This window comes from Corvus hawaiiensis, chromosome 26, assembly GCF_020740725.1.
Source record: "Corvus hawaiiensis isolate bCorHaw1 chromosome 26, bCorHaw1.pri.cur, whole genome shotgun sequence".
NCBI classification, from domain to species: domain Eukaryota; kingdom Metazoa; phylum Chordata; class Aves; order Passeriformes; family Corvidae; genus Corvus; species Corvus hawaiiensis.
In genome coordinates, this window is record NC_063238.1 from 19608131 (window position 1) to 19620221 (window position 12091).

General features: G+C 38.6%; 1 protein-coding gene across 1 annotated transcript; it reads right to left on the reverse strand.

The window, feature by feature from the left end:
- Nucleotides 1–499: 499 nt before the first annotated feature.
- On the reverse strand, nucleotides 500–10786 carry C26H8orf88 (chromosome 26 C8orf88 homolog). The gene is made up of 6 exons (XM_048286806.1): nucleotides 10705–10786; nucleotides 8582–8687; nucleotides 7695–7771; nucleotides 5989–6073; nucleotides 2427–2533; nucleotides 500–764 (listed from the first exon to the last, which is right to left on the reverse strand). Exons 2-6 carry the CDS (start codon nucleotides 8667–8669, stop codon nucleotides 726–728), a joined length of 396 nt encoding a protein of 131 aa, XP_048142763.1. The 5' UTR covers nucleotides 8670–8687; nucleotides 10705–10786; the 3' UTR covers nucleotides 500–725.
- Nucleotides 10787–12091: the final 1305 nt, after the last annotated feature.

Consider the following 12091-nt stretch of genomic DNA (forward strand, 5'->3'; position numbering starts at 1 on the left):
TATAAGACATATGATTGAAATCTGTCTTGTTCCTCAGTTTTTCCCCATTACTTTCACTTTTCACATTCAAGAACACAAGACAATTATTTACAAAGAACTTTAAGGAATGCAATGCATAGGCAGGTCTCCTGTTTTGATCCGTGATGAGAAAAGATTTCTCATGTTAGTGGAACTATTACTAACAAGAGACTTCATACCTTTAAAGAAGGTATGTGTATCCACAAAACATTAAGGAATATCTTGTGTCAAGATGAAGATTTCGAATTAAGAAGAAACAAGTCAAGTTTTGCCAAAAAAACCTCAAAAACTAGAGGAGTAGATGCCCTAAGACATCTGTTATTTGACACAGCCAGTATTTGTTGTTCCATCTTTACTTCTAAGGAAGGGAGTTGAGAGAAAGCAAGAAGTCCCAGTCAAGTATTTTTTTAGAATCTATGGTCAGGCAAAATATATGGCTACATAACACAAACAATTCAATGACAAAAATCTGCCACACCAATATGTGAAATTTATTTATTTTCACTTCAATCATATTACCATTTCAGGCTTTACAAATGAAAGGTTTGTCTCTTAAAGCATTTAGGCAATTACAGCAAGAAACAGGCATTTTCATAGGTTTCCCAGGGTCGTCCTTCCATCTGCAGGCACCCAAGTACCCAAATCTTGAAGACCTACATCAAATGTAGCTCTCTCATTGATGGATTTCTGATCTTCCAAACAACATGTCACTTCTTGCAGATGTCAATGAAAGGTTTATTCTTCACCTGTAAGAGAAACCAAACCTCAAATTACTTCAGTTATAACAGAGCACCTAAAGTTTTCATTTGGGTCTGCTTGCAACTCTTTTCTACTCCATGTACATTTCACAATTTGTTTTGGGATTTTTTTAATGGCAAACAGCGCTATTTTCATTAATCATAGAGACTTAATCTAAAATTTTCCTAGAAGACTGTGTCAACACAGTAACTGTTCAAATGCTGAGCTATGTATTGGTAGCCCTGATCCCCACATCTAAAAAAAAACCCCCAGTATCCTTCAGGACAAATGCAGTCCACAGTCCACCAACTGTAACAACTGCATCTGCCTTGTACAAGTCCCTCTAGGAAGTTTTCTTCATCTGAAAATACAACTTTTACTCATAAATGGGCACATAGTTCAGCAGCGGCTTCAAATATTCAGAACTTGGAAAGTCTTAAGATAGGCATGAACTGTCTGAATACTCAATTCAGCGGCAAATTGTTGAAAACCACCTGCTCCAAAACACAATACTGTAGGATTGTCTGTTTGTCATTAGAAATTTATTCGCAGGCCACCTTCTGCCACTTTTAACCATCATTCATTTAATTTACACATGCATCTCATCAATCCCTCTGGTTTCTGTGCAGTAAAATGGATGATGAGATGAGTCAACACACTGGAATTTTGGCTGAATTAGCCAAAATTCAGCAGGGATTTCTGCAGGGACCCTCCTTTTTCCTAGGAATGTAAACGTGAAAGCACACAGATTATCAAAATCTGTCCCCCTTAGAAACACAGGTGGTGGGAGAGGGGGGTAAATTAGGAAATTAAGGAGCTGAAACTTCCCAATCTGAAAGCAGGTTTTCAAATAAATAAAGCTTTCATCTTGAGGACAAATAGACATAAAATGTCAGAACCAGGGAAAGCTGATTATGGTCATGTATTACTTAATTTTTGTTTTTTCGAAGGGCAGAAATTCTAAAAGCTTAAAAATGCCTCCAAATGTGGCCAACACAGTAATCATGTGGACATACTTTTCCATAAGAGGAATCCTATTTCTAGCAGAACTATATCCCCATGGTCTCAAAAGCAACCTAGTATGTAGCCTAACTTAATAAGATAATGTTTACACGGAAGATTTTCCCACACTTGGGGTTTGGAATGTGATCCAGTAGATGTTTTCTCCTAGCATGTGAAATATTTGAGGATTATTTCATCACAAACATTAAGGTAGTAAACATGGATATCCTTCACATTCATCATTCATTTCTATTAATTTCTCCCCAAAATCAAAGATAATGATAATACAAACTGCATTGAGCTCATTAATGGCTTTGTAGTGGACACTGATGCATGGACAACTAAAACACTGGATTAAGACTTTTACCAAGATGTAAATGTATCAAGATTGTTCTCTTTTATTTTGAAAACATGGAAAGATAACTGATATTTTTCCTGAAAACAAATTAAAACCCCTTTCCCTTTAAGTGGTACTAACCAGGGTAAGATGTCAAATACCAAGTGGAGAAGTTACATACAGAAGTTGTGCTGAACTGCACAATCTGTTCTTTGAAATTTTTACCAAGTTGGCAGGCTAGTTTGAAGGAAAATGTTCCCTCTCAAGTGGCTTATCAAAACCTCCATGGATGATTTTATAACTTCACTTAATACAAAAAAATTGTACTTACTGGTTTTTCAAGTACGATTGGATGATCAGGAAGAAACTCTGGCTTCTTCTGAGAGAGAGAAACATTTGAAAGCTTCAGAAGGAAATCTCTGCTGTATTGGATTCTTTCTGTGAATATACAAAATCACTAAGTTCAACATCTTGTTTAAGGGATTAAGATTGGGAATTCAGAAAAATTATTTGGTTACTTATAGAATAGTAGAAATGCTACATGTGGTATATAAAAATCAGTTTTAAAAACAGGAGTAATTTAAGTCTTATCTTGCATCAGGAAAATCTGAAGTAAATTACAGAGCATTTCACTTTGTTTCAAACCTACACAGTAAATCAAGAGAAAAGAAGAAAAAAAGTGAATCCAACCTTACACCAGACAGACTCCCGTATCTTGTTCTAATTAACAGAAACACCACAAACTAGTCTTGAAACCCACAAGAAAATCTGTTTATAACTCACTCCAAAGTGGCATGTATTTCTAGGGGAGAGATAACAAAAACCATGAGTCTCTTTTCTTAGAGTTAGTAAGTTAAATGTCTTTTAACACCTAAAAGTAATTACGAGATCTGCTGCACGTAAATGGCAAACATACTAATAGCAGTGAAATAGTTATGAGGGGTTATGCTGAACCAACAAGAGCCAGGGCTTTTGCTCAGAACATGCAGGCTTCTCATTCAAGTTCACAGCACTATCTCTACTGTGGCATAGCTTTGGATACAGTATCTCTAGCAATGCCTGTATTTTAAAGTATTTAAAATATTGATATTCTCAAACAAGAGCAGAAGCAAGAAGAAAGGAATTAGGCAAAGAAAGAACAAACTTCATCTCTGGTCCTTGATGACAAAGAAGTTTATTCCTTTAGGAATTACGGGCTTCCTGCAAGATTGTTACACTGTCACCTGATGGACAACAGTTTTTGTTTCTCAGACTGTAGGATGTTGACAAGAAAGAAGCTGATGTCAACTATGACACTAATTTTTTCCTGCCTTTGAACACAAACGACTGCAGTAACTGGTGAACCTATGGCAGGGCTTGTGAGCAACTTTGAAAAGAACAGTTTAAAGAATATGAGCATACTTGAAAACTTAACGGTTTGTTTTTTCCTCCCCTTGATTAAAAACCTATGGAGATGATGACTTCTGTAAGGCCTTTGACACGGTCCCCCACAAAAGCCTTCTCTCCAAATTGGAGAGATATGGATTAGATGTTCATTGGATGAGGAACGGGTTGGACAGCTGCATCTGATCTCATGTTGGAACAAGTCCAGAGGAGAGTCCCTAAGTTGATCACAGGGTTGGAACACTACTCCTATGAAGACAGGCTTAGATAGTTGGGGTTGTTCAGCCTGGAGAAGAAAAGGCTCTTGGGAGACTTTTGGGTAGCCTTCCAGTACTTAGTGGTGGCCTACAAGAAGGCTAGAGAGGGATTTTTCAAAGGCATGTAGTGATAGGAAAAGGGGGAATGGCCTTAAGCTGAGGGACAGTAGGCTTAGGTTAGATATGAAGAAAAAATTCTTTACTATGAGGATGCTGAGGCACTGGAAAAAGCTGCACAGAGAAGCTATGGATGCCCCCTCCCTGGGAGTGTTCATCATCATGCTGGGTGGGGCTTTGAGTAACATGGTCTAGTGGCAGGTGTCCCCATGGCAGGGGGTTAGAACATGATGACCTTTTAATCCTCTACTACCCAAACCATCCTAAGATCCAAAGAGTAGTGGTCGTGTCTGGATGTAGATAAGTGAGTGATGAGTCGTGTCCCTCAGCATTTCATATTTGGACCAGTACTGTTGAATATCTTTATCAATGACAGACAGTAGGATCAACGGCACCCTCAGCAAATTTACAGATGACACCACCCTGAGTGGTGCAGTTGACACACCTGAAGGACAGGATGCCATCCAGAGACACCTGGAAAAGCTCAAGAAGTGGGGCCATGGGAACCCCATGCTGCACTTAAGAACTGCTGAGACAGATAACTGAAAGCACAGTATGACTGAAGAGATATCAAATGGAAATTATTATCTAGAGCTTTAAGTACAGCTGAACATAAAGAGAGTTCTAGAAGAATTTTTACCATGCAAGGAAAAAAAAGAAGAAAACAAAAGACTTATTTATAAGCAGTATCTGAATAGAAGGACCTCTAAAGTTGTGTTACGGTGAAGGAAAAGATTACAACAATCAGCAAACCAACAAAAGCCCTTTGAAAACAAATGTGAGAAAAAGTTTGACATTGTGGAGAATTGTGGAGTAGACTCAGGGAGGCATCACAGAGAAATTAACCACTGAAAAAGATCCAAAGTGATGGCTTATACAAGAGATGAGGATCTGATGAGAAGCCATTTCAGGTCTTGTAGAAGAAAACAATCTCTACCCACCACACGCAGAAACAATAAGAAAGTATCAGAAAGCCACCACCAAACACATAGAACTTGACATGTCTGACATCTAACGAGATCCAAAGAACAGAACTCTATTATATTTATCAAGATAAAGAAGAAATGAACCTGAACCTGAAAGGGAATACATAAAAGACTTATTTTCAAGTCAGTAACACATGACAGAACAGAATTACCGCTCAAGAACCTGAGAGATGGCAACCTCAGACTGACAAAAATACAAAAAACTCAATAAAACTTAGTAGAATTCTTTCAATTTTTGAGTATTAAGAGCAACAGAACAACGCACATCTTCAGAGATTACTTAAGGATTGGAGATTACAGATGGATGCCACAGACAAAAGATGGAAGACACAGACAAAAGAAATTGTCTCAATAACCTGCGTCACTGATGCAGTTTCTGGGACATGTTTAAGAATGAAGAATCAGGTAGGAAGCAGGGCAGAGAAGTACCGTGAGAATTTGTTTGAAATCTGAGATTATCCCTTAATGAAAAAAAAAAAGAAGTAAAAGTTGGACTTGGTTAAACTAGCAATACTCTATGAGTACAGTGGCAGTCAGTACAGAGAAAAAAGCATAAGGAGCAAACCTTAAGGACAGTACTGACACAAAAATAAACCAGGATTAATCATAAAAAAAATTAATTCATATCTAACCACCCAAATACTGTTATTTCAGAACCACCATAGAAGAGCAGGACAAGGAAGCCAAAATGCTGAGCTCTTAACCTGATTACATTCAATAGTCTGTATGCCACAACTAAGCCCTGCAGCAGGCTAAGGGACGCAACTCAAATCTGTACTTCTACACACAAAGGCATCTATACAAACCCAGGATTTTGTGTGAAAAAATTTTTATGTTTGGGGTCTTTTTTTTTGGGGGGGTTGGTTGGGTTTTTTTGTTTGTTTTGTTGGGTTTCTTTGGGTTTTTTTAAGACAGTTACATCCCTATATGCAAGCAATTCTACCAGTGGAAATTTTCCACCTCAGTTATAGTCAACTTTTACATCTTCTCTAGAGTGTTATGTGAAAACCAGAAAAATTTCATATTGCTCTGCAAACTCGATGCACTGGCTGATAAGAAAAAATAAAATACATCCCACATCGCTTCAAAGTTCAGGTGTCCTCCATCTAGAAAGTACAAACCTGACACAGCTCCCCATGCAATATTTTACCTTTTTTTGCTCCTGATTCATGTTGTTTTGGTTGACAGAGCATCACAGTTTGAGTTAAGATCTTCACTTCTGTCATTTCAGATGACTACAATAGGAAGGAAAGTTATGAAGCTAATCACCTTTAAGTGTATTAAAAAAAGGATACATGTTTCTTAGTTAAAAGTAACAGTTGTAGCACAGTTTAATTTGAACCTGTAGAATGTTACTCTTGATTACATACAGTAAAGGAATAGTTCAATAAAACAATACAGGTGAACATATTTGAGAGACATTTTTTACACAGAATTTTACAGTCCTATTGCTAGTTTTTAGAAAGAACACAGTTATCCCCTCCTTTTCCATTATCCCACCTAGAACACAGCCATAAGCTGCTACATTCAGGAATACCAAAAGCAGGAAGGACTCTCCTTAAGACCAAAGGATGGACTTGGATTCTCCCACTTAGCGAAAACATTTGCTTCATAAGCATCAAGACCCAGTATCCAGAGTATAATGCCAGGTTTTTTCCAGCTGCCAAAACCTTGAAGAGTGTTTTGGAAAGTCGGAAAGCAGTTTATCCTCATCAGTTTGTCTTAGCTCTGAAAAAGCTCTACAGGTTTAGTTGAGGTATCTTAACATCACTCTGAGTCAGATGGGAAGGGGGCAAGAACTGAAAACTGCTCATCAAGCAGGGGTGGATAGGGCACTACTCAGATGGCATTTGGGGTACCCATGAAACAGTTCATGGTCAAAAGTATTATTAAAAAGTCTTTTCCGTATACTATGTTAAAGAAAAAGTTTTAAAAAATATAAAAAATACAGCTATACCTCAAACAAATGCAATATGCAGCTACATGTAGCTAAATACTGATGAAACTGAGTATTACAACACTGATGACGAGAGGCTTATTTAAAAGGAAGTAGTTTGTTCTTCTGAGTAATTACTGCTCAAGAGACAAGTGTAAGTGTTAATTTCCCTATGATGGATCAAAGATAGGCTCCCAGGAACTTGAGTTGTTTTGTTTTTTTTTTAAAGTCAAAGGCATCTTGCAGAAGCTTAACACAATAAAGAAGGACTACAGGATTACTAAAACTCTTAAAAAAAAAAAAAAAGTAAAAATTTAGGAGCCAGCATTTGTTCTAACAAAACCTGTATCAATGCTCTGAAAAAACATTCAAATCAGAATCAACAGAAAATCAAGCTCAGGCTATGCAACATGAAGCATTCCAATTAGAAGACTTCATTTTCCAGCAAACAGCTACAACCAATTTCAAGTCTGAAGGACATATCCATACCATGTACAAACCCAAGCACTTCTAGCAATAAAGTTTTATGTTTGCTGTCTGAAATGAATTTGTGCATGTGGTAGCAACAAAAGAATCCTGATGTTATTATTTACACATAATAAGCAAAGACAGAATAAATGCATTCTAAGTTTAAAAGAGCTGACTTAAATTCAGTGAAGACTAAAGAAATGCCACATAGACTTTCATAAGAATCGTAAATTCCTAAGCTGCATTTTTCAGCTATTAGTGCATGCAAATACCAGGGAAAGGCATTCCTGAAACTCCCTGAAACTCATCACTCTTTTCAACAGTTCTGACACTGCTGGTTTAAAACATTCAGAGTCAAGGACACTCCTAGCTGGAAATAGTTTTAATTTGGTTACATAGCGGATCAGCTGACCTCCAATTTATAAATAATTATATATTCACTCAATACTCACCCAGTTAACCTTACTCTGCAAACATACTTCAGTGCTGCTGGGTAATTCAGTCCGAATGTTTAATGAAATGGGTGATGCTGGTGAACATAAAACATTAAGAAAAAATAATTTCAATAGACTCCACAGTATTATTTTGTGATACTTGCCCCAAGAACATTCCTTGGTGCACAGAGATTTTATGGGCATTTATTCACAACTTAAAAGCTCTACATCACCACATGACCCCTTTTCCATTTTTCCATAAATTTTATACAAAGTAAAAACTTATGATGTCACTTAGCTTCAGTCCACATCAGCACAGCTGATGATTCTCTGGTCACCAGAAATTTCTAACTTAACCATAAGAACAACTATAATACTGCAATATCTAGGATTTTAATCAATAGGGATTTAAAATTAAAACCAAAATATTCACACCTGACATAAATACTGAATGATTTTTTTTATAAAAGTTTTTTGGGTTTTTTGTTTTGAACTTGTATGAAAGCTAGATAAGAACAATGCAGTGTAGTGTACTCTACTTGCAATAAAACCTAAATAATCTATTTGTTAAATTATGTATATTTTATGTTTTCAATAGAGTTAACTACCCCAAGAAACCCAAATTTAACAGAGAAGCCTGATCCAGCTTTCTGAAGCCAGATTTCAGATGCCAAGCTAGAAGAGCAGTACCCAAGAGTTCTGCACAAACCTAATATAGTTTAAATTCAGATTTTATCACAGAGATGATGTACTAAGTTCAACACACAGCAAGATATTTATCCACTGTAGTATAACAAAGTAACTTCAAAACAAAACAAAACAAAACAAGACACGCATCCTTGTTACTTCCCTAAAAATAACCCAAACTTTGGTAAAGTGAATTGCACCTTAGCCATGCTACTCACCTTGTTTAGAAGACAGTTGATGCACAGGTCGTGCTGGCTGAAGGGATTTACCAATAAACTTTTTTGCTTCTGTAACATTTTGAAACATCGCACTTCAAAAAAGCAGCTGAAATCATTAGCATTCAGTTTCACATATGGATGTTAAGCAGGAACAATCTACCTACTCCCTGTTAGTTGCATTTGACAAGGCAATATTATATCTGGGCAGGAAAAAGCAGAAAGGTCTGATGCATACTTTTTTTTTAGATGATTGAATATGCTGGATAAAATTTGCATGAAGACAGAATCAGATACCTCTCTCATTTTTTCCTTCCAATTGAGCTACCCTAGCTTCTTCTCAAGATTTTTTCCCTGTATGTCTATGTATATATTTGGAGAAAGGAGATGGGGATGTGATGAAAACAAGGGGGTTTCTAACATTTTGGTTCAACGGGTTTTTATTTAATTAACATCAGCATACCCCTTATCAATCTGTTGTCTGCACAGGAGTTCCTTACATATCTACATAAACTTACAGGACTGTTTTTTAATACCTACTTTAGTTAAATTTAAACATTTTTGTATCTTCCCACTCAGTTTAGCCACTATAGAAGCAACAAAAACTGCTAAGGTCGTGCTGTGCTGGAAAATCTCACACTTTAAGTAAGCAATCAGTTTGAAAATGTTGATTTGTAATATTTGTATCTTAATGTATCTCCTTCTCATTCCCATCTCTTTTGTAAACTGGGAGATTTTATGATTTGAAGGAATTTCAGCTTCTTTCATAGAAAAAGAATAGCAGAAAGAACAACCAACACAATAAAAATTATACTGATTTTTTTTCTCTAAGAAAGTTTACAAGAAAATAATTGTTATAGCAAAAAAATTCAAGAAATAATCATGACTGTAAGAGTTACAATTACATTGTCCATTTTCAGCATGAAACAGGAAAAGAGAAGCTAGGCTATTAGACCCAGTATCACACCCCACTTTAGTTGGCCTTTGTGTCATAGGAAGAAAATTTACAATCATCTGAGAATTTACTACACTATAATTTTTTGAACACTTGGTCAAGTAACAATTTTCCAACATACGAAGTCTGAGCCCACTCAGGTCTAGAAACCAACTGTTTAATGGTCTGAATTAGAACAACTTAACTAAGCTAGGAAAAAAAATCTGGTTTGATTCTTTGATTTTCCTACCCGCTTATCTTAAAAAAAGGAAGACTTCAAAGCTGTAGTCAAAAGCAGCAATGAAAATTCCTGTAGCTGAATTAAGTAAGACTACAGATGCGGATGACGTATTTCATTTTACCCAGATTAGGAATGCTTGTATAAATCACACATCCTAGATACTGAATATCCACAGAAAGCAATGCTGTAATAATACATATTTGCATCAGAAGAGTGAAAAAAAACGCCAACAAACAGTCAAGTTTTCTTTCATGCCCTGACTAGACATGATATGCATGCTTTTTAGGCTGGCTAGCTTCCAGAATGCAGCACACCTGTATTTTTTTGTAGGGTTCTGACAATAAAAACAAGTTGTGTGGTGACAGCAAAACAACACATTTTGCCCCTCTTCCCTTGCCCTCCCCCAGGAAGAGGCTAGAAAAGATCTCAACAAGTTGTCTAGCCCAACCTCCTCAATTAACAGAGTATTCTTTCTGATCAGTATCAAGGAAAGTGGAGAAAGATTAGTTTTAATACCTAAGAAATAAACTGCTTCCATGAGAGACTACTGCAGTAGGGGAATTCCCCCTTACAAGGCCACACTTCTTCTTTGGGGTCATTCCCGTGGGAGACCTGCCCAGCAGAACGGAAGCTTTCTGGCTCCAGCTAACAGGCCTAGCAGCAGTTCTGCAGCTTTCGTGTCTTAACAAGCTGGACATTGACAGCAACCATCTTACGAGAGCCCATCTGAAGTGTTTGGAAGGCTTTTTCCTAAATGTGTGAAGGGGATTTGATGCTATTTTCGTGAAAAATCCCCACGAGTAACGGGAAACTGACCGGCCTCTCGCCCGAAACAGCCCCGCACTCGGAACCCCACAGCCCCCAGGAAACAAAACCTCCCTCCGCTGCCCTGCCCCTCGCCCTCTCCACAGCCTCCGTGCCCTCCTTTGGGCCGGGGGATGCCCAGCCCACCTCCAGCCGCCGGCAGCGCCCCTGCCCCGCGATCCCGCTGCCCGTGGGTCCCGGTCCGTCCCTCAGCGCCGGTCGGGCGGGGCGGTCTTCGCGCGGCGGCTCGGCCGCGGCCGCGTGCCGGGCGGGGCCGTTCAACGTCGCGCCGCGGGCCGGGCACGGCCGGGCGGCTCCGCGGGGCTGCCCCGCCGCTTCCCGCCGCTTCCCGCGGTCCCTTGGGATTCAGGGAAGCGGTGCACGCCTGAGAGGTGCCCTACGAGGCCCTGCCAAGGAGCAGGAGAGGCGAGATGAGGTGCTGCTGCCCAGCTCCCTCTCGGGTTAGACCTGAGAGGGACTGGAAACAGATGAAGATGGTGTCCTCTGTCCCACAAGGGGAGTCATGTTCCGTCAGGGCCTTACAGTGGAAACTGGGAGAAATAAGCGACTTTTGAACACAACTGTGAGGCCTCTACAGCTAACCTCATCCAGAAAGAAAAGGGCAATCCACAGGCCTTGGAAAGCTGTCAGTGAATTGGAAAACTGCCCTTGCCAATCTGCCCCATGGCACCAGGCAGGAGGGACCAGAGAACAGCCTCTGGCTTCTCAGTTACAGAAGTGATGGCATCCTTCATGGTTTGGAAATACAAATTTTTTCTCATTTTTTCTCACAACATGTAATCAACAAAAACAATGGGCATGCCCTGCTAACTCCCAGAGGAGCAGACTAAAGTTCCCTCATGTTAGTTTGCTGGACTTCACCTTACTTAAAAGTATACAACATTAATTAAAAGTCCTTAAGTTTTTGTTGATTTTTTTTTAACATATATATTTCGTATCACCTACTAAGAACTCCAGAGGTTCAGAATAGGAAGGTAACACTAAGTACATAATTACATAAATCTCAAGTACTGAATTATTAATATCCACTGTTAGGATTTATACTCCTGGCTAGATGATAAAGACTGTTTTATTTTTTCCATCATGCAGCTTGGCTCTTCTTTGCTGCAGTCTCTGATTTTTATTAACTTAGGTATTTAGAGAAGAATACTGTCCCAGAAATAGCAGCTATTATATACAGATGTCACCCTCCTACAGTCTTCTCTCCTAACTCATCATGTTCCACTTGGTTTCCTGAACTGTTCACGCATGATGCGCTATCACCTTCTCTTTGCAGGCACTGATGCAGCACATCTGCATACTCACTAACCCATTTGCTGCTGTTTAAGGTCTGATTTAAAGTAATTTCTCCCACGTGAATTAGTTTATACTCAGACATGTCCTGTTTCTTCTGACCCACCATCTATTCTCACGAGATTGTCATGTGAAACAGTTGCTCTCCTATTCTTACCAACCATTCCCTTAGCTACATCACAACTAATTATCAATTATTAATATGTAAGTGCACATAAAT

What these genes read in the sequence shown, in the direction of transcription:
- C26H8orf88 (XM_048286806.1), bottom strand. Translation starts at nt 8,669, where the DNA reads ATGTTTCAAAATGTTACAGAAGCAAAAAAGTTTATTGGTAAATCCCTT. An exon ending in TCAACTGTCTTCTAAACAAG is followed by an intron (nt 7,772 to 8,581) that starts GTGAGTAGCATG and finishes TATGTTCACCAG; the next exon opens with CATCACCCATTTCATTAAAC. An exon ending in TGAATCAGGAGCAAAAAAAG is followed by an intron (nt 2,534 to 5,988) that starts GTAAAATATTGC and finishes GTATATTCACAG; the next exon opens with AAAGAATCCAATACAGCAGA.